Source organism: Myotis yumanensis, unplaced genomic scaffold (genome assembly GCF_028538775.1).
Source record: "Myotis yumanensis isolate MYYU_CA2020_CCGP unplaced genomic scaffold, mMyoYum1.0.hap1 SCAF_7, whole genome shotgun sequence".
NCBI classification, from domain to species: Eukaryota; Metazoa; Chordata; class Mammalia; order Chiroptera; family Vespertilionidae; genus Myotis; species Myotis yumanensis.
In genome coordinates this window covers 18,752,849-18,773,695 of record NW_027223758.1, presented here as the reverse complement: position 1 = coordinate 18,773,695, position 20,847 = coordinate 18,752,849, and the positions used below count along the sequence as shown (strand labels likewise).

The 20,847-nt window shown below is 46.9% G+C and overlaps 1 protein-coding gene across 1 annotated transcript in view; it reads right to left on the bottom strand.

Annotated features, from left to right (window-relative positions):
• Nucleotides 1-4,099: 4,099 nt before the first annotated feature.
• The window catches only part of BFSP1 (beaded filament structural protein 1), a 31,459-nt gene continuing 14,711 nt past the window's right edge, over nucleotides 4,100-20,847 (bottom strand). The window contains exons 4-8 of the mRNA XM_070421431.1: nucleotides 19,947-20,039; nucleotides 15,337-15,444; nucleotides 9,503-9,723; nucleotides 7,196-7,281; nucleotides 4,100-5,166 (exon numbers count right to left, since the gene is read on the bottom strand). Coding sequence (XP_070277532.1) covers nucleotides 4,202-5,166; nucleotides 7,196-7,281; nucleotides 9,503-9,723; nucleotides 15,337-15,444; nucleotides 19,947-20,039 — 1,473 coding nt within the window. The 3' untranslated portion in view covers nucleotides 4,100-4,201. The remainder of the gene's footprint in view (nucleotides 5,167-7,195; nucleotides 7,282-9,502; nucleotides 9,724-15,336; nucleotides 15,445-19,946; nucleotides 20,040-20,847) is intronic.

The window sequence follows — 20,847 nt, the reverse complement described above, 5'->3', positions numbered from 1 at the left end:
GATGAAGACTCTGTCTTTCTAAATTCCTAATGTTCAGTCCTGCATGGTTTGGGGTGGAATGGGGACAATTAGAGATCTCAGTTCACAGGGTTTGAGATGCCAGAACAGCCAAATGAGGCTGGGAATTCCCTAGGTCTAATGTTAACCATCACCTATTTCCACCACGGAGGCTTCAGGCCAACCCATCCTTACCATCCCAGGGTGGGTTGTCCCATCTCATAGCACGCTCAAAGATGTCCCTCTACACCAAAGAGGACACCCAATGGGCTGCCCCAAGCTGGCCAAAAGACAGACACTGCAACCTGTTTTTTTTTTCTCTTTTGGCCCCTGTCCTGGAACCACTGACCAACCACAGGTGACAGATAAGCCACCTGGTAAGCTTCTGGTCATAAGGACACAAGCATGTAGGTGAAGGGGCAGTTGTGACTAGTAATTGCACCAGCACTGTGAAGTTATTGGCCAAGGATATACCTTCTTGGAAAATATACATCTCATTTCAAAAGCCCTATTTCTTTTAATAAAACTTAAGTCAATTTGGTTTTTGTGGCATCTATTTGCTTTTATCCAAGCATGAGAAGTTGGAGTCAAGCATTTACACTAATCAAGGCACCTGAATGATGTCCTTCATTATTAACGCGCCAAGTGCCATATGAGTTTGAAGTGACTTCATTCACCAGCAACATCCCAACTACAAACCTATGATACAACAATTTTAGGAGAAACCTCAGTGGAATTTTGCAACATGAAAGAGGAAAGAAAGAAGAGAAGCCAGGTTAGCAGTGTCTCCTGTTATGTAACCTGAATTTTGCATTAGACCTTGCTGGTGCAAGCCCTATATCAGGGGTCAGCAAACTAAAGCCCAGGGACCCAACCCAGCACTCCCCCTGCTTTGGGAATTAGTTTTATTGGAAATAACCATGCCTATTTTTTATTGACTGTGGCTGTTTCCACGCTACAATGGCAGAGTTGAGTAGTTATAACGGAGGCTGTACAGCCTGTAATTGGGCCTTTTATAGAAAACGTTTGCCAGCATCTGCCCTCTAGCTATCTCCTCGGCCCACCCCAGAGGTCACCTATAGACAGTGTTGTACATGCCTAGGAGCTCTCTCCCTACCAGGTGTGCAGGGATACGCCAGACCTGGTGTGCTACAGGCAAAAGTGACAGGGGATCAATGCCCCAGGGCCACCTCACCTGAGGAAGGGAGGGAGCTGGTGCAGAAAGATCCCAGCTTCCTGGCCTCCCGTTGAGGCCATTTGAAGATATGCTACCTGGTCTCTTTAGTCCTCAAGGGGGATGGAACCCCAGTTGCCCACAGTGGTGGCGGCAGGTTAATGCTGCCTGTGTTGGCGCCTCCCTTTGCTGTCTCATGCCCCTTCTTGGGAGACAGAAACTCCAGCAGGGATGTTAACAGAGAGAACTGAATATAAAGCACCCTCAACTGAATCATATAAAGAAATATTAACTGCTTAATTAGGAAGGCAAAAGAGAATTCAACTATCACAAGGACCACGCAGTCTAACACGGGCAGGAGCCAGGGGCTTGCTGGGGAGTGGCACCACGCGCCTGACTCGCCCTCCCTGCCCATGGGTGCAGAGTGAGTGCACATGGCAGGCAACTGGAAAACACAGACCTCTGTGGAGGGACTCAACTGGCTGGTGATCATCAGAGGAGGTGATCATGGTTCTGCAAATGTTGGAAAAACTGAAAACTGAATCCAGCTGCTGCTGCAGGAAGCGCTGCCCCCCGCCAGGGTGACGAAGTGCTGCTGGGGCGATGGGGACAAGCAGGATGGAGCAGGTCCCTTCTCCCTTTTGATGGGAAATCGAACTCAAGACCCTTTGGTGGGAGGACCAATGCTCTAACCCTTTGGTGGGAGGGCCAATGCTCTATACACCGGCCAGGCATCCATTTTTTATTATCAATTGAATATAAAAATGACCTTTCTTCCCAAAAAGATACCCTTGCCTTTTAAAATAAGACTATTAACTGAACACTTAGTCCAAAAAAAATAAAAAGACTTCATGGGGAAAACAAAAAGATTTGCAGTGGTTTATGCTACATAAAACCTATATACTGGCCCAAATTCCTAGTACATTCTGGGCACTAGCTAATGGTTTCCATCATTCTCTCTTAAGCTTTTAAATCATAAATATTTTTAAACTGTGCAATGGAGTAGGTTCTCCATTCATCTTTTAGAAAGAACAACACAAAAGCACTTTTCTTTATTGAAATCAAAACCTCAAATAAATTCAGAACAAGGTTTTTTAAAGCTCTAAATAGAAAGCTGACTCCATCTAATATTCTTTCTATTATCCATAACAAGGAAATAAGAGAATGTAACTTATGACTCCATCAATTTTCTTGTAAAATTGTGGTTGTCTTGCCAGATGCTTTTGTTCAGGCAGATGCGCTAATCCGTGTGAGCATGTTTACTCTGTGTTTTGTATTTTGGAGCACCTACACAGGGAAGGGGTACTTTCTTAATCAGTACAAATAAAAAATCACTTTGGGACTGTTAGTAGAAAAATAGATGCCTAGAGGCAACATAAAAATTTCGGTGAAGTTTCTAGTTTAAAGTAGGTACCTGTGCATACATGTGCATGTATGTGTGCATGTGTGCACAAGATAATGCACACACAGGTATGTTACAGCTTATTACACTACAGTGACTATTAATAAATCTGCAAGCCTCCCCTTGTCAGCATAGCACACTGTTCTGGCACATAGTATACACTCAATAAATGCTTGTTGGACGAATTAACTCCTAAACAAGGAACTATGAGGTGACATTTGATTTGGCTTTTTGAATATATATTTTATTGATTTTTTTACAGAGAGGAAGGGAGAGGATAGAGAGTTAGAAACATCGATAGGAGAGAAACATCGATCAGCTGCCTCCTGCACACTCCCCACTGGGGATGTGCCGGCAACCAAGGTACATGCCCTTGACGGGAATCAAACCTGGGACCCTTGAGTCCGCAGGCCGACTCTCTATCCACTGAGCTAAACCGGTTAGGGCTGATTTGGCTTTTTGAAACCTGACCCACAGCAGACGCCATTGGTGTCCCACTTATATCCCCATGACCTTTACCATTTCCATGTACTTCCATGTTAATGCCCCAGGAGCAGCCCTCCCCACTGGCTGACAGGAGGTAGTGGATGAAAACCCTGCTCCCTCGCCCCTAAGGCAGGATAACTCTGTGCACATGTTCTAGTCCATCTCCCTTCTGGTGCTTCCTGAGATCACATTCCTAAAACACTACATTCAGCCGTGGTCCACATGGCTTGGTTAGTTGGAATGTCAGCCCATAAACCAGTGGTTCTCAACCTTCTGGCCCTTTAAATACAGTTCCTCATGTTGTGACCCAACCATAAAATTATTTTCGTTGCTACTTCATAACTCTAATGTTGCTACTGTTATGAATCGTAATGTAAATATCTGATATGCAGGATGGTCTTAGGCGACCCTTGTGAAAGGGTCGTTCGACTGCCAAAGAGGTCACGACCCACAGGTTGAGAACCGTTGCCATAAACCAAAAGGTGGTGGGTTTGATTCCTGGTCAGGGCACATACCCAGGCTGCAGGTTCGGTCCCCAGTAGGGGTGGGTATAGAGGCAACCAATGGATGTTTCTCTCTCACATCGATGCTTCTCTTTCTCTCTTTCTCTCTCTCTCAAAAAAAAAATCAATTAATTTTTTTTTAATTATAAAAAAAAAAGAAAGAAAGAAACTACATCCAAAGCCTTGCTTTGGGATCAGCTTCTGGGGGAACCCAAACTGAGACAGATACCTTTAATCATTTTACTCTAACAAAACACTCCTCCATGTGAGCTTGTGCTTGTGCTTGAAATGCAATGGAAATGAGCCAAGGCCATCAACCAGCATTTCCTATGTGAAATCTGGACACTCTACTGAGTCTCAAAGCACCACAACGAAGGGCATGTCTCTCTCCTAAACAACCACAGTGTGGTGGCCATTTAACAGAGTGTGTCCTCCGTGTGGCTGAGGCACCTACATCCCCAAGGCCCCCGTTAATTAGACAAACAAGGTGCAAGCAAAACAAACCTTTTTAATTAGGCTTCCTTGGCAATGCCAGACAGGCCTACTAAGGTCTAATGCAAACAGGAACCCCTACTCTTTATCATTTGTTCTACCCATCAAAGCACGGCCTACAGTGGCCCCGGGGCATTCCTCCAGAGCCTAGAGGTTGTGAGAGCCCTTGTCTCCCAGTTTCTTCTTGTTTGCCTTTGTCTTTCCAATCACGGTCTCCACAATAACAGCGGTTTCTTCATATATCTGAATGTTCTCAGTTGAAAACTTCTCCGTGGATTCCATCACTTCCACCCTCTCATAAGCCACGGTCCCGGGAGAGCTCCTCTCCTTCAGGCTGCCACTTCTATCCCCCTGCCCCTCAGACCCACCCTGACTGGCCCCAGGCCTTTGGGGCGGGGGTGCAGCCGGTCCCTGTGGACCAGGTGTGACCACGAGACAGGGCCTCTTGGGCCCTTCATCCTCCTTCTGGCCATCCTGCTTCTCCCCCGGACCTTTCAGTTCTTCGGTGTCTCCCTCATCCTCCTTGCCTGCAGTATGCTGGCGGGGTGGGTGTCCACCTTCCCTCCCCTGCGGACACCCCCGTCCATTCTCCCGAGGGGGTGGGGGCTGCTCAGGAGAGGGCTCCATAGCACGATCCCGATGCAGAGAGCCGTCCTCAGTGGAAACAACCACTCCACCCCTGGCTGGGATAGACACAGAACAGAACCCAGGATCCACGTAATTGGCATCCCCGGAGACCAGCACGTACCGCCCTTTGGGGTAGAGGTCAACTCGGGGCACAGGCTCCTCGAGGCTTCTCACTTTCTCCTTGACCATCTTGCAGAGTTTTCCAAAGGCTTTGCTTATCTGCCCTCCATCTGGCATGTCCTCTGGACCTCCTTCTAGGGTTGGGGGACTAGCTTCCTCAACCCCCAATTCAAGCTTAGATCCCCCTTCCTCTTTAACTACCACCTGCACCAGCTTTGTGTCTTCCGGGCCTTTCAGTGGTGTGTCTTCCAAATTTTCATCTCCTCTGTCTTTAGCTATAATCTCCTTTTTCCTTGGAATGGTCTTAGGGAGGCCTTTTTGTCTTGGTTTTGCTGTTGTTATATCCTGCACAGCTCTGGCAAAATCTTAAAAATAAAATTAAAAAGTAAATGGGCAAACAAATCAAATATAACTGTCAATGAAAGAGGAAGAAAATGCATTCATTGGAAATTATGCTATCTGTTTTAGAGACCAATGCCTAGCGCTGGGGTGGGTTTACTATTTATGGGGCAACGGGGGAAAGAGGTCTAGATCTGTAGCATCCATGGCCCATGTTAAGGACCCTCCAATGGTGCAACTTTATACAAGTCACTTGAGCCCTCTGGGCTTGCAGAGGGAAGACACTGCTATTCTGACTCTCACAGTTCCCATCCCACTGGGTACAACTTACTGAGATGCACAATTCTATTGCAATAACACTTGATAGGAGCAACACCTCCTGTCCCACCTGCTGAGCTCATAGCAGCTGCTTGGATCCATAGACTAGATGAAGGAAATCCATTCCACAAAGTCATTCCCACCTTGGACTTCCCCAAAGGAGAGTGGGCAGCGCTGCTTGGGCCTCTGACATGGGCAGAGTGGCTTCAGGCATGGGAATCGTATGACTCCACAAGATTGCTCCCTTGTTGCACGTGCATCCCAAGCTAAGTAAACATGACTACCCTTTGATCAGCATCCCCTTCCTGCTGGGTAAAGGGGAAGCGATGCTATTAAACTCAGATCTCACAGGAATCCCCTGTTCCCGAGGCCATATTTATTTCTTCAGACTAGCTAAAAGGAAAAACCAAAACTTCAAGAAAACACACAAAATATAACCCTGCCTCATCCATGAGGCTTTTCTGCTTCACTCACATGGTGATATTTTTAACCTTTTCATCCCAAAGGACTTTTGCATCCCCTCCCTCTGTTAACCAGAGGGCTAAGCAAGGGCATCTAGCATGACCCACGGTGTAAGAGCGGAGTGCCAGGAAAGGCCATGGAGCCATAAGGAAGGAGGGGAGGCAGGAGGGGCATGTCAAAGGAACCCAGTGGGGAGCAGATATGCGAGAAGCGGGTGCTTGCAGAACCAGTTACAAGCACCCAGTTTCAGAGCCCAGTGCAAACGAAAACGGCAGTTCCCCCTGTGCGAAATGATCAAGAATGTAGAGCCCTAGCCCGTTTGGCTCAATGGATAGAGCGTCAGCCAGAGGAAGGGTCCCGGCTTGATTCTGGTCAAGGGCACGTACCTCAGTTGTAGTTGGGAAGCAACCAATCGATGTGTCTCTCTCACATCAATGTTTCTCTCTCTGCCTCTTCCCCTCCCTTCTACTGTCCCTAAAAATCAATGAAAAAATATCCTTGGGTGAGAAAAAAAAAAGAACAAACAGAAAAACAATGTCAAGACACTGATAGCAGAGCATAAGCGCAGTGCAGGGTCCCTCGTGCACGGGCCACAGCCCTGGAGCTGGCCCTGGGTGTTTGGCGACTGGGACCTACTGCCCCTTCCAACAGTGTTCTGACCCCAGAACCCCATTTCCACAAACCCCTCTGAGCTGTCCGAGACACGGGGATTTGAAGGCACTCCAAGTAAGGGGATGCGATGTTACTATCTTCTCTTCTCCCAAAACTCTGTTTGCTTGTCCAGGACGGGGGAGGTTTAGCTGACAGGTGACCTCTCACAGGGGCAAGAAACCTTCCCCAAAGGACCGAATGTGAAGGCAGAAGCCATGCTTGTCAACCAATCTACTTCTTCGCAGTTGTGAAGAGAAGAAAAAATGAGCAATAATTGAGCATGTTCTCTGCTCCAGACACTTTTGTATAGAATAGTTCATTTAATTAGGGGGGGAAGGGTGCGATTCAATCCTCAGAATATTGAATTGTATCCCCCCATTAAATATGTCTCCGAAGTGGTCTGTCCCCCAGTCTGATTTTTCTCCTGTGACCTTTCTGGCTCAGTCCCTTAGCACCTGTGGGAGTGCATCACAGAGGGAGAGAAGGAGACCTCCCCTAAAAGAGTTTAATTTCCTGATAGATTGGAAGGAAGTGTGAATGTTAAGTTCAAGAATAAAGCCACTTAATTTTTTCCATTTTTTTTGAGGGCAGAAAACAGCAGAAGTCAGGGTTGGGGAGCATTACCTTTCCCGCTGGGTCGAGGGCTGAGAGAGGCTCCACGGCCCATGGGGAATAGAGTGACGGGCACTTCAAAGAGGGTGGAGCTCAGCCTGGCAGAAAGACCAGAAAGAGGCAGTCACCATCTCCAATTCATCAAGCCACACAGATGGTCAGGGGGTAAAAGTGACCCACTAATTATGAGCAAAAATAACAAAAGCGTTCCCTAGATCAAACTTCTCACAAACCACATAGACTTTTGCACACTGGATGAGAATGTAAAGGAAATAATCATTGCTTTGAGCTCAAGTCACAAACTGTGAAACACAGAAACATTGTAAAGTGGGAATTGCTTATAATCTCACAATGCCACTACTATGTTGAACAGGGGGTTTTTGTTGTTGTTTTGGGGTTTTTTGTTAATATATTTTTATTGACTTGAGAGAGGAAGGAAAAGGGAGAGATAGAAACACCAATGATGAGAGAGAATCAATGACTGGCTGCCTCCTGCATGCCCCACACTGGGGATCGAGCCCACAATCCGGGCATGTGCCCTGTCGGGGAATCGAACCATGATGTCCTGGTTCATAAGTCGATGCTCAATCACTGAGCCATGCCAGATGGGCAGTTGTTGTTTTGTTTTTTAATAAAAACAATGCCCATCCCAGGCTAAAGTATTTAGGGTAACCAGGGTTTAATATCTCCAATTTGTTATTTTAAAAATGATATGCATTATATATATATATATAGAGAGAGAGAGAGAGAGAGAGAGAGGAAAAAGCAGTTGAGACAAAACAGAAGCAACTGGTGAATCTGTGTAAAAAGCATTCGGGAGTTGCTTGTTCAATGCTTATAACATTTCTATCAACTTGAAATTAGTATATTAAGACTTATTTTCATAAATGTGTGCATAAAATGTTCACTGTGACATAAATATAATTTGGAATTATGCATGATACATTGACCGTAACGAGAGGAAAAAAATCTTACTTTCCCTGTTAAACACTCAAGTAATTGCTGCTAAGACAGAGCACCCAGAGAAAAGAAAGAACTGCTCTTTGTGGGATACTTCTGGGCGCTTCTATTTTAATTCAATCTAAATCTCAAATAGCAGCAAGAATGAATCAAAGAATCACAACTAAATAGAGAATCAGAATCCTTATATGAAGCAGTGGTCTCCAATCTGCTTTCTGATGATAAAATTTGATATGAATATCCATACAGCCATAGATGTAGATGTAGCTGTAGATAAAGATACAGATAACATAGATGTAGCGGTTAGTTAGGAGTGGGTAGAGATGATATTTGATGTAGTTGTAAGTGTAAGTATAGATGTATATAATGTATATAATATAAATATAGGTATGGATATAGATGATATACCAGTAAATGTAGATGTAGGTGTAGGTATAAGTATAGACTTAGATGGTGTGATTGTAGACGATATAGATGATACAGATAATACAGATGCAGATAATGTAGTGTGTAGTTGTAGATAAAATAAATGTAGGTAAAAGTATAGGTGATATATACTGTATGTAGATTGTGCACATGTAAGTTTAAGTGTAGGCATAGATATAGATGATATAGGTAGAGATGTAGATGATGTAGGTAATGTAGATGTGCACATACATGTAGATGGTGTAGATACAGATGTAAATGTAGATGTAGGTTTAAGTGTGGACATAGATGATGTAGAATAGAAGATGTAGATTTAGGTCTAGGTAAAGGTGTAGATGTAGATGAGATAGAGACAGAGACTGAGATTTATTTCCCAGCTTTAAGTGAGTGGCGCTCAAGTCACAGCTCCATTACAAACAAGACCAGCCAGCATATTGCTGGCCACCTTACAGACCCAACCAGGTGGTACAAATCATGCTGGCAGTAGCAGTAATAACACCAACAGCTCGAAGTACTTGTGGTACCAGGCACTGTGCTAGGAACCTCACTTGGAGCATCTCCTTAAATACTCCTGATCATTCCACCTGCTAAGACAGTTATGTCCCCAGAGGCCCGTGGAGCAAATAGTATTCTGACTGCCCAACTCAAAATTTGAAGCATTCCCACCATCAGCCTCATCTCCATTCCCCTCTTCCCTGCTATAATCTCCTCCAGAGCACTTGTCAGGGGTATGGCCCAAGAACTTGCATCATCATCTGCCTCCCCCACTAGTATTCAAGGCCCATGAGATCATGGATTTTTGTGTTTCACTCCCTGCCACCTGCCCACTGCCTGGAACTGGCACACAGAATGCACTCAACAAGGATCTGTGGAATGAGTGAGTGAGCAGCATGGAGAGAGAGGCACTCCCTCGCTGTCCCTCAGTGACCACACCTGCTGCCTTCGTTCTCAATGATCCGATGATAGCGGTGCAGCTCGTTCTTCAGGGTTTGCTGGGCGACCACCAGCTGCCGGCAGTCATAGGAACACTTCTCCAGGCTCCTCTCAGTCTCTTCAATCTCCTTCCGCAGGGTTTCAATCTGTTCATTATAAAGCTGAATCTCGTCATCGTAACACTCGTGGGCGTCTTTAATAGCTTGTTCCAGGGTCGCTGTCTGTGGGCAAAGACGCAGTTGTAAGGAAACCCATCCCATCCTCTCCCTTAAGACCCAAACTTGACAGGGAAAATCTGGACTCAGTGTGTCAAGTTTTGTTTATTTCTCATCAGCGATGGAATCATTTTGGAATCCTTAAGCCCAAGAGGAATGTGAAAACTGAGCTCCCTCTCCTCACACCTGCACAGCACCCACTGAAGTCAGCCCTCTACGTAGCCCCCCCAAAAGCAGTCTGAAGATGACAACCTCAGGAAATAAGGAGACTGCTGTCCATGGAATAAAATGTACAACTCAAATAAAGGATAATCTTCATACTTTAATGCGTTGGCATAAATCTGATAGCCAAAAAATAAGTAAAAAGAACAGATACTAAACAGATAAGATGCCAATTTTACTGAAATAATTCAGGGGAGAGAGTGTGTCATTGTTCTTATTTAATCACTATGATGCTTTAACTTTCCCCTGATTATATGTTTTGGTAGCCAAAATGTGTGTGCGAGTGTGCACGTGTGTTTGCATGTGTGGGCACATTCGTGTCTACATAAAATAACTTCAGGGAAATACTATTTACATATTAATTCAAGGGAAGTCAAAATTAAGGTGGGAAAATAGAAAAAGTGGCCTTATATTCACTTTTAGAGCTTCTGACTATGCACAAAGAGCCATTTACAAAACCAGAAACAGATTCAGTGGTTGCCAGCGGCAAGCGGGAGGTGGGGAAGAGGTTGACCACAGCTGAGGGAATTTTGGGTGAGGGAACTGTCCTAAATCTTGATTGTGGGAGGGTTACTGCATACACTTGTCAAACAGGCGTACTGTGCACTGAAGATGGTGACACTATATGTAAAGATCACTTCAGTTTAAAAAATTATGAGACCCTTGGAAACGTGATCCCTCACTGGACACTTAGTGATATTATAGGATTATTATTAATTTTAAAGGTGGGTTAATGGTCTTGCATTCTATAAAAATAACCTCCACCTGCTGGACATGTATGTAGAGATATTGCTGGGTAGGATGACATGGTGTTGGGACTGCTTCAGAATTCCACCAGGGGGCATGGGCGGGAGGATGGAGACCTGGGGTCCTGAGACTGTCCTCTCACTTTTATCTGTTTGAAGTGTTCAGAACAAAGAGTAAAAGAAAAGACTGTGTATGAAGAGACCTATCGCCCCCTTTGGGTAGGGGTTCCCCACCCTGGAGTGAGAGAGTAATGACTGTGTTGGTGAGTTCTAATGTGGATCAACTCATCAGCCTCACAGCCTTAGGCTGTTGTTATTCCCACTTTACAGATGAGGAAACTGAGGCACACAGGCAGTGACCTGTCCACAGGTACCACAGCAGGATTCAGACCCACCTGTGCAGGCTGAGACACTTTCAGGAACTAAGGACCTGCTGCCTCAGCCTCCTCCCAGCTGTAGACGAACAGTGTGCACACGCACACACACACACACACACTCCCAGGCCCAGGGAAAACTCCCCATTTCCACAGATGGACAGGCAAGTATCAGCCTACTCTTACAGAAGACACAAGACACAGGGGACTCGGTGTGAGCCCCATCAGCCGCCCCCCTCCTCCCCCCAAAGTGTGTTCTCACTAGGAAAATGTCATCTGTAATCTTTGGACCGCCAGGGCAAGCATGATCTTTCTTATATCTCATGAGTTGATGGGTGGTTGGTGGCTGTCCTGTGGGAGGACCACCTTCCTGCCCAGGGCAGGAGGCTCCATGGATAAGTTGCAACCTATGACTGGCACTGGTGCTCCACATGGTTCTGCCTGAGAAACCAAGATTCCAAAGTCCAGTGACGAGGTTTATAAAACTGGACTTATGCCCACATCTATGTGGCCCTTACAGCTCAATCATTCAAACTATTCATCAGTAGGAGGGGTGTTCAGGAAAAATAATAAGAGGCCCACCTTCACCAGCTCCAAGGAGGCTCACGCGATGTCTCTGGGTGAGCTACCTCAGCACAGGCGTAGGGCGCTGTCCAACACCAGCCTGGCTGTCGGAGAACTAGACACAGACCCTCTGTCTAGGAGCCCACAGTTCCGTGGGGAACGCAGCCCGGTCACAAAGACATGCCCCGGGCACCACGGAGCACACAGAGAGGCCCTCTGGTGCTAAAGGGTGACAGAGAAGGCTTCCAGGGGATAGTGGGACAGGTCCTGAAGAGAAAAGGAACTCCCAGAAAGAGAAGTGATGAGCAAAGGGGCAGGTGCCAGGAGCCACAGGACCACAGGAGAAGAGACGGCAGCCCACAGCCAGTCCAGGGCTTCTTGGAGGAAAGCAGCCAAGTGGACAGTGGAGAGAGGCAGGCGGAAGGTGTGTGCCATGCGGCAACTTGAACTTCCTGAGCTTGGCAGTAAAGGTTGAATGAAAGAGTAAGTGTTCAAGCACAGCTGTGGGCTCGCCTTTGCACGGCAGGGGTAGATAGGGACCCAGGACAGCGCCTCACAGTGAACCCCAGCTGAAGGGTGACCTCCTGCTTCAGTCCTCTTAGGCCCCCAGACTCCTTTGGATCCAAGGTCATTTTTAAAAAGGAAATGGCCTTGACTGGGTGGCTCAGTTGGGTGGAGCACCATCCCATGCACCAAAAGGTTGCGGGTTCAATTCCTGGTCAGGGCACGTACAGGGTGCAACTGACAGATGTTTCTCTCTCTTCCTTCCTCTATCTCTCTTTCTTTCTCTCCCTTCCTTTCTCTAAAAATCAATAAAATCATATCCTTGGTAAAGATTTAAAAAAAAAAAAAAAAAGGAAACAAGAAATCAAGTCTTTCACTGACTACACAGTCTTACCCAAACCTACCACCAGGTGGTGCTAAGTGACTTCAATGAGAATATCATAATTGTTGGTAGCTTTACACTTTCCAATACATTTTTTCACTTTCCTGTCACAGAAATTCTCAGTCAACGCAATTTAGGCAACCTCCTATAAGAAGTGCCACCCCCAAAGGGATGGGTGCTGTGTCTCTCATCCTGTGGATTAGTATCCTGGAACTTGAGCCTGTGAAAACACCTGTAGGGCCTGTTGGAACAAAGCTTGCAGACTCGGTAGGTCAGGAATGGGTCCATGAGTGTGCAGGTCTGTCAAGTTCCCAAGTGCTGCTGATGCTGCTGGTTCAGAGACCTTCCCTGTAGGCCCCTGCTATGGAGGGTTCTGGAAGCATCAGATGTCCTAAACACAGGCAGAACCAGCTGCCACAGCCCTGCCCAGCTGGAGCCCTCAGGCCACAAGGGGTTCTCCCTCCTCTATCCCCCACCAAGTCCCACTTGGCCTCAGTTTAGCTACTACTTTGTGCAGCCACTAAAACCTTTTAAAATCAGCAAAAAGCCAACCATCAACACCTCCTGAATAAGGCTGTGGAGGACCCGAGCCAGGGACTCAGGTGGACCAAATGTAGAACATTCTGACCCAACCTGGTACCCACCTTACCCAGTGTGGTTCCTAGACTGGCAGCAGCACCTGGGGACCTAGAAATGCAAATTCTTGGGCCATACCTACTGAGTCAGAAACTCTTGGGTAGGCCCAGGCACATCTGTATTTTAATACAAGCTAGCTAAGCAAAATTCCAGTCCCCGTGGCCTTTGCCCCTTGGTGTTACACTCATGAATGTGTTCGTTGCATGTTGACAGGGACTCTGCAGATATAATTAAGGTTCTTAATCAGTTGACCTTAAAAAATACAAAGATTATTATAGTTATTTCTAATCACGTGAGACCTTAAAAGCAGACGTCAGAATAAGATGCACAAGAAAGATTCGCAGCACCATGGCTGGCTTTGAACATGGAGGGGGCCACAACCAAGGAATGCGGGTGGCCTCTAGAACAGTGATGGTGAACCTTTTGAGCTCGGCGTGTCAGCATTTTGAAAAACTCTAACTTAACTCTGGTGCCGTGTCACATATAGAAATTTTTTGATATTTGCAACCACAGTAAAACAAAGACTTATATTTTTGATATTTATTTCATATATTTAAATGCCATTTAACAAAGAAAAGTCAACCAAAAAATGAGTTCGCGTGTCACCTCTGACACGCGTGTCATAGGTTCGCCATCACTGGACTAGAACAACTTCTAGCCAACAGCCAGCAAAGAAACAGGGTCCTCGGGCCCACGGTCACACAGAATTGAATTCTGCCAACACCTTGATTGACACTGGAAGCAATTCTCCCCCGGAGCCTCCAGATGAGGGTACCCAGGCGGGCCAGCATCTTTATTTCAGCCTGTGAGACCCAGAGCCAGCCTGCCCAGACTTCTGACCTCCAGGACTGTGAGATAAAGGAGTGCTGTTTGAGCCCCTGCATCTGTGGTAATTCACTGTGGCAGAAAGAGAAAACTAACACAACTTGTGTTTCATCGGACTTACTGCTATCGTTTGTTACAGCAGTCGCCCCCTGACCCGAGGGGGCTATGACCCAGGACCCCTAGGGGATGCCTGAAACCGAAGATAGTACCAAACTTTCACCTTTTTCCAGTTAAAGGAAGCACTTTACAGCTTCTCTTTGGCATATATGAATTGCCAGCATCACTACTCTTGTGCTTTGGGGCCATTATTAAGTAAAAGAATGGTTACTTGAACACTGTGATACCATAACAGTGGATCTGATAACCCCAGATGACTACTAGATGACTAACAGGCAGAAAACTTATATAATGTGGAGACGCTGGACAAAGGGATGATTCACACCCTGGGTGTGAGGGAGAGGGACGGCACAGGATTTCATCATACTACTCAGAACAGCACTCAATTTAAAACTAACGGGTTGTTGATTTCTGGAATTTTCCATTTAATATTTTCAGACCACAGTTGACCGTAGATAACCGAAATCATGGAAAGTGAAACCACAGATAAGGGGAGACTAGTGTATATAATATAAACACACATATTATTATATAGGATATGCTTTGGTAATATTTTGATAATTGTTTCAATATCATTGGTTTCCTCTTCATTATATGTACTTTATTGTATGTATATATATATTTAACATTTTTCTGAGGGGGGTCCATGGGCTTTTATTATATAAGATACACACACTTCTATATATACATATATAGATGTACATATTACACAAATGTACACATACACACACACACACACACACACACACACACACACCTGCCGTCTACCCTCTCAGGGCCTCAGAGGAAGCCAAACACTACCAAGTTACCAAAGCGTGTACCATGGAAACAGGATGGAGCTTTTCTGTTGAGTTTAGTTTTCAAAATAAGATTTAGCCCCCAAAAGTGGGGGTGGAATTGAGAGTTTTCCACTAAGAAATTCTAAGCAGGGCAAATACTCTTTCCCACGTTTGTAATCCAAAGAAGCAATTTGCAGTCATAAGGAGAGAAACAGGAAGCACACATTTGAGGAAGTGTAGAATAAAAATCCCAACATGTGTCCATTTCCTCTTATTTTTAAAAACAATTTAAGTTTAAACTAGGCAACCCTGGGCACATAGGCGTGTTGAGTTTGTGAGAATCACTGAACTAGATACGTGTGCACTCCTCTACATGCACCTGACACTGAATAAACGTGTTGTTAACCCTGGTTCACACAGGTGGCTGAATGCCCCACAGGAAGCAGTAGACAAGAGGACCCAGGGCCTACCTGGGCCTGCAGCTCGGCTCTCTGCACCTGCAGGAGAGACAGGACCTCCCGACCCTCCTCCAGCTGACTCTGAAGGGCTGTCGCCTCTCGTTCCATCAGGAGCTTCTCCTGCACAAAGAAGGCCAGACTCAGCACTCACACACACTTGGTGTACCAAGGAATCCAAAAAGGAAAGGGACAAGGAAGGCATGGGACCCCGTTATGTTCTGCATGTTTGTCCCTCCTCTTACAGATCCATATACTGAATCCCTAACCCCCCATGGGATGGCATCTGGAGGTGGGACCTTTGGGAGGTCATTATTTAAATGAGGTTATGAGGGTGGGGCCCCCAGGATGGAATTAGTGTCCTTATAAGAAAAAGACACCAGAGCTCGCCCTCTCTTTGTGCTACATCCTAAAAAGACAATGTGAGGACACGCAGGAGGGTGACATATGCAAGCCAGAGAGTGGGTTTGCACCAGGAACCAAACCTGCCAGCACCATGATCTTGGACTTGAAGCCTCCAGGATTGTGAAAAATACATGCCTGTTGTTTGAGTCATCCAGTCTGTCTCCAACATCTGAGCCATTAATGCTGTGAGGGCAAGTAAAGTGCAGGGACAGTGTCGGGAGACCTGTACTGCTGGGGTCCAATCCCAGCGGGTCCATGACACGAAGACAGCCTTCAGTTGATCAGCAGCCTAGTCAGGACCTCTAGCCAGGATCTCCAGCCAAAGTTCTGGTCGGAGTTCTGGTTAGGAACTGATCAGGATCTGATGTTTATTGTCTTGTTACATCCGTATTTATACCAGCCGATTTTAATCCTGTCAATTTCTATTACAAAGGTTAGGGTGTTTCTTATCTCCATTCCAGGGAGTAAAGATTATGTAGCTTAACTACCCGCCTGGCACTTAATTAAGGGGTTGTATCCCCTCCCTAACCTCAGGGAAAGATCCCCACCTGGGGAAACAACCTTTCTCGGAGAGGTGACCTTGGTTAAAACACATGGCGCTAAAGAGAGCAAACATATTAAGAACAATATGCTATATATGCCAGGTCCCTTGAAACATATGCTGTGCAGATGTTTCTTTCCTGCAGTGACTGTGTCAAGCAGCAAGGATGGACCGGCTCCCGGCACTGTACTTTAGAGCCGATTGTGCCACAAACTGGATAAGAGATTCTGGACAAGGCCCCTTCCCTTCTGTCTAAAGGAAAACTTGGAAGGCAGTTTCTCATTGGGTTCTACTCTCTGTGTCTGTGCAGGCAGCCGGGTCAGTAGGACCCCTGAGCCATCAACTCTGCTAAGACATCGCTGCTTCACAAAGCAGAGGTCAAGGGGCACAAGGGAAGCCAGGGACATGGTGAGGCAGCTGCACCACCTATCAGTGCTCCACGGAACGTCCTGGAGATCTCGAAACCTCTCCACTCTCTGCAGAACAGGCACCCGTTTCCAACACACCTCTCCACTGTGTATTGGGAAACATCCAAATCGCTTCACGAGAGCCTGGCTGGTCAAGAGCAGTGCCTTCTGACGCAGGGCATGTGGCATCACAGCCAGGCAAAATCAGAAACAAGCATTTTCCCAGTGCACCCGTGTTCAAGGCCATAGGCTTAAGGCGGCCCCCTGCTCTCCAACACCCTGCAAAGTGGCTGGAGCAACCACACAGGCAGAGACAGCTAGAGCAAGACAGACATGCTTAAAGGGAGGAAGTGAGAGTGTGGCCCTGTGGTCTGACCCCACGGGGAAGGCAGGACTTGATATGTAACTGCACAAGAATCTTCCCCCAGTGTGCAGTTCTGTGTTTCTGGGTGCTTGAAGGAACGCATGCTCTCAGTGGCTCTCAGTTTGTTTGTCTCTGTCCTCTTTGTTTCTCTGTGTCTCGGTCCCCACCTCTCCACCTCAAAGATGCAGACAAGAGGGTGGCTGGGAGCAGAAGGGGCCACGTGCCCATGTGTACCAGGAAATGGAGGATATATACCACACTGCGAACTCTAGACCTGCAGCCTCGGGATGGAGAGACTGCCTCCCTCCAGCACCCTGCCCGCTTGTCTGGCTCCACCTTCCTCATCTCACATCCCTCCCCACACCTGCCTACAGGGTGCTACTCACATAGTTGGCCCTTGGATACTTATTAAAGAGGAAGGAAGACAGCCCTGCAGCTGTCACTGGTAGCTGGCACTAACCGCCAGGCCGTGATGCTCCTTACTATCCTATATAAAAAAAAGCCTAATATGCTAAGTGTCCAGTCGCCCATTCAACCAATCAAAGCGTAATATTCTAATGATAAGCTAAGGCAGCGGTTCTCAACCTGTGGGTCACAACCCTTTCACAGGGGTCGCCTAAGACCATTGGAAAACACATATATAACATATTGTTTTTGTGATTAATCACTATGCTTTAATTATGTTCAATTTGTAACAATGAAATTGGGGGTCACCACAACATGAGGAACTGTATTAAAGGGTCGCGGCATTAGGAAAGTTGAGAACCACTGTGCTAAGGCCACTCAACCGCTCGCTCTGACGTGCACTGACCACCAGGGGAAAGACGCTCCAACCAGTAGGTTAGCTTGCTGCTGGGGTCCGGCCGATTGGGACTGAGTGAGACAGGCTGGACATGCCCTGGAGCCCTACCGCGGTCTCTCCCTGGCTGGCCAACCTCCCGCATCCCTCCCCGGCCCCAATCGTGCACCAGTGGGGTCCCTCAGTGGATGTCGGAGAGCCTGCGCCCTCTCGAAATCTGGGAGCCCTCGGGGGATGTCGGAGAGCTGGGTTTGGCCCAATCCCGCAGGCCAGGCCAAGGGACCCCACTGGTGCACGAATTTGTGCATTGGGCTTCTAGTAAACTTATAAGCAATGCCACTCCCAATATCTAAAGATGTCACTCTGGGACCAGAGGGGAACCAGACAGAAACAAGACCCTCTGAAACTGTGCCTAAGCTCAGACCAAAAGACCTCTGTGCAACCACAGAAATGGCCAACCATCCACTCTTCCTGATAACACAAGTGATGCTGCTGAATTGCCAGGTACAGCTTTAGCCACACTCTATTTCTCTGCCCCCTTGAGAGAAATGATCAAGATACTCAGGCATAGGACCAGCCCCTTATGAGAGCACCCAGCCCAGAGCAGGGCCCTGCCTACCTGACCCTCCCCCACAGATACCCTGCAAGTCTCCACCGTGTACACCCTCCCTTCCTGCAGCGAAAAATGAACTCAGCTTTATGTGACTACAGGTGTGAACCCAGTGGCCTCTGGTGAGAGGGCACTGATATGATGCTTACTGACATGGTAACCAGTTGACCTGTGTTCCTGTAATTAGCACCGCTAATTACACCCTCATTTGAGCAAATGTGGCAGACAAGTTTAAGACATTAACAAGAATCAATGAAACAAACCTGAAAGTGACCATTTAACTCATCTGTAGAGCTTTTAAGCTAAGATTAGTAAAGAATGTGGTATCTGTGTTTCTCCATCTTTAACATGCACATGGATCCCTGGAGATCTTGCTAAAATGGAGATTTTTATGCAAATTCTGCATTTCTAACAAGTTCCTGGCGATGCTAATGATCCACTAATGATCATTGATGCTCTCAAAGTAAGTCCAGACAGTCTCTATAATCTTACAGCTCAGAAGAATTCTGTTACAGGGAAAAGATGATATGATTTTAAAAGCATGCTACGGCCCAGCCGGTGTGGCTCAGTGGTTGAGCATTGACCTATGAACCAGAAGGTTACGGTTTGATTCCCAGTCAGGGCACATGCCCAGGTTTCAAGCTTGATCCTCCAGTGTGGGCTGTGCAGGAGGCAGCTAGAGAGTTAAGTAGAGAAGGAATGTGGAATATTATTGGGAATAATGTTTTACATCCAAATCCCCATTTTTTAAAAGTCATCTTCATTCATCTCTATCCTTTCCTAATAGTTTTTAAGCCACTAACTTGCAGAGCCGGATCTTGAAAATATAGTCACTAATTACCTGAATCTCTCTGTATTCAAATTTTTTTGTCAAATTCATATGAGGAATAAGAAAACCCAATCTAAAAATGAGCAAAAGATTTGAGTAGATATTCCAACAAAAAATGTACAGATGGCAAATAAGGACATGAAAAAATGTTCACCATCATTAGTCCTTAGGTGAGGCAGGTAGAACCACAGTGAGATGCACAACATTCCTATTTGAAGAGCAACAAACTAAAGCAAATAAACACCTGACATGCCCAGTGCAGCCAAGATTCAATGCAACACAAACTCCCAAACACTGCCGGTGAGGATGCAGAAAGGCTGCAGGGCATTGGAAACAGTCTGCCAGTTTCTATAAACTATACAAGGAAGAACAGCCCATGATTTTCAAGAGAAAACTCCTAAGAAAACGGTCAGTTTTCTTAGAAACAGTTTACATCCTCAGATGTCTGAAGAGCAGCGTTCACAGTCTGAGAAGGAGAACAAGAGTAAACTTCACATGTGAACACAAAGCCGAGTGGGGAGCAGCTAACCCACCACAGCTTCCTGCAGTCCATCCACCTGACACCTTTCCCCTTTCCGGGGGAGGGGGGGCGGGGGGGTGAACTAGGCCCAAGGTGCTGTAACAAAGACCTCCAGATGCGCTTTCCTGCAGCCTGGGCCCCCGCTCTTACCTCCCTCGTCCCATCTGTAATGGCGGCTGCTTGAGGGGTGGTTTGGATGATCTGCTGCAGGAGGCTGGCGTAGGTCTGAATTTCCAGAAGATTCTGTCAGAGGAAAGACAACATTCTCATTAAAACCTGAACTGCCCGAGTTTCTCCCTCCGGGACCAGGTGACCCCGGGATGAAGGCTTCCTCATATTCCACTGTCACAAAGAGCACAGGCCACGATCTTTACATCTCCAATCTTCACAGGATCAACGGGCCGATGGATAACAGGCTCAGTTTGCTTCATTCCCCATCAGTTACATGCATGCTTTGCTGCTGTCTTCACAGGGCCCTGCAGACAGGGCTAAGGGGGGAAGCAGAGGAGGACCAAGCCCCAGAGGGTACAAAGGGCCCTTTCTGACCCCAGAGCCTGGCACTGCTTCAAAGGACAGAATTTGGTCGTGGGTCCCAGACAAAATCACTTGCTAGCTGCATGAGGCCGCGGGCAAGCTATTAATAGCTCCTAAAACTCAGGCTCTTCTATAAAAGTGGGATCACAATCTGAAGAGCACTGTGCCCAGCTCCGTGCGTGAGGACTAATGACAGGTCTCACAGCTGTGCCCCCTCCAGGCAATGGTTATCTTGTCCAGAAAGTAGCTCAGCTCCTCCCAATCCAGTCCCACCCAACCCAGGCCAGTGACTAGATGGCACAGGAGTAGAAAAAAACAGCCCTCTTACCTCAGGTGGGAACAACCTAGTGGGGTGAGACTCATGACCCAGAGCCCCCAACCCAGCGGTGGGATCAGACTGAGGCTCCAGCTGAACCGGGGCCAGCCCAGTTCCCACCCCTATGCTCCGCTTCCTCCCTCCCTTTCTCCTAGGTGCTCTCCAACCAAATAGCAATCACACAAAAAATCACCACCTTAG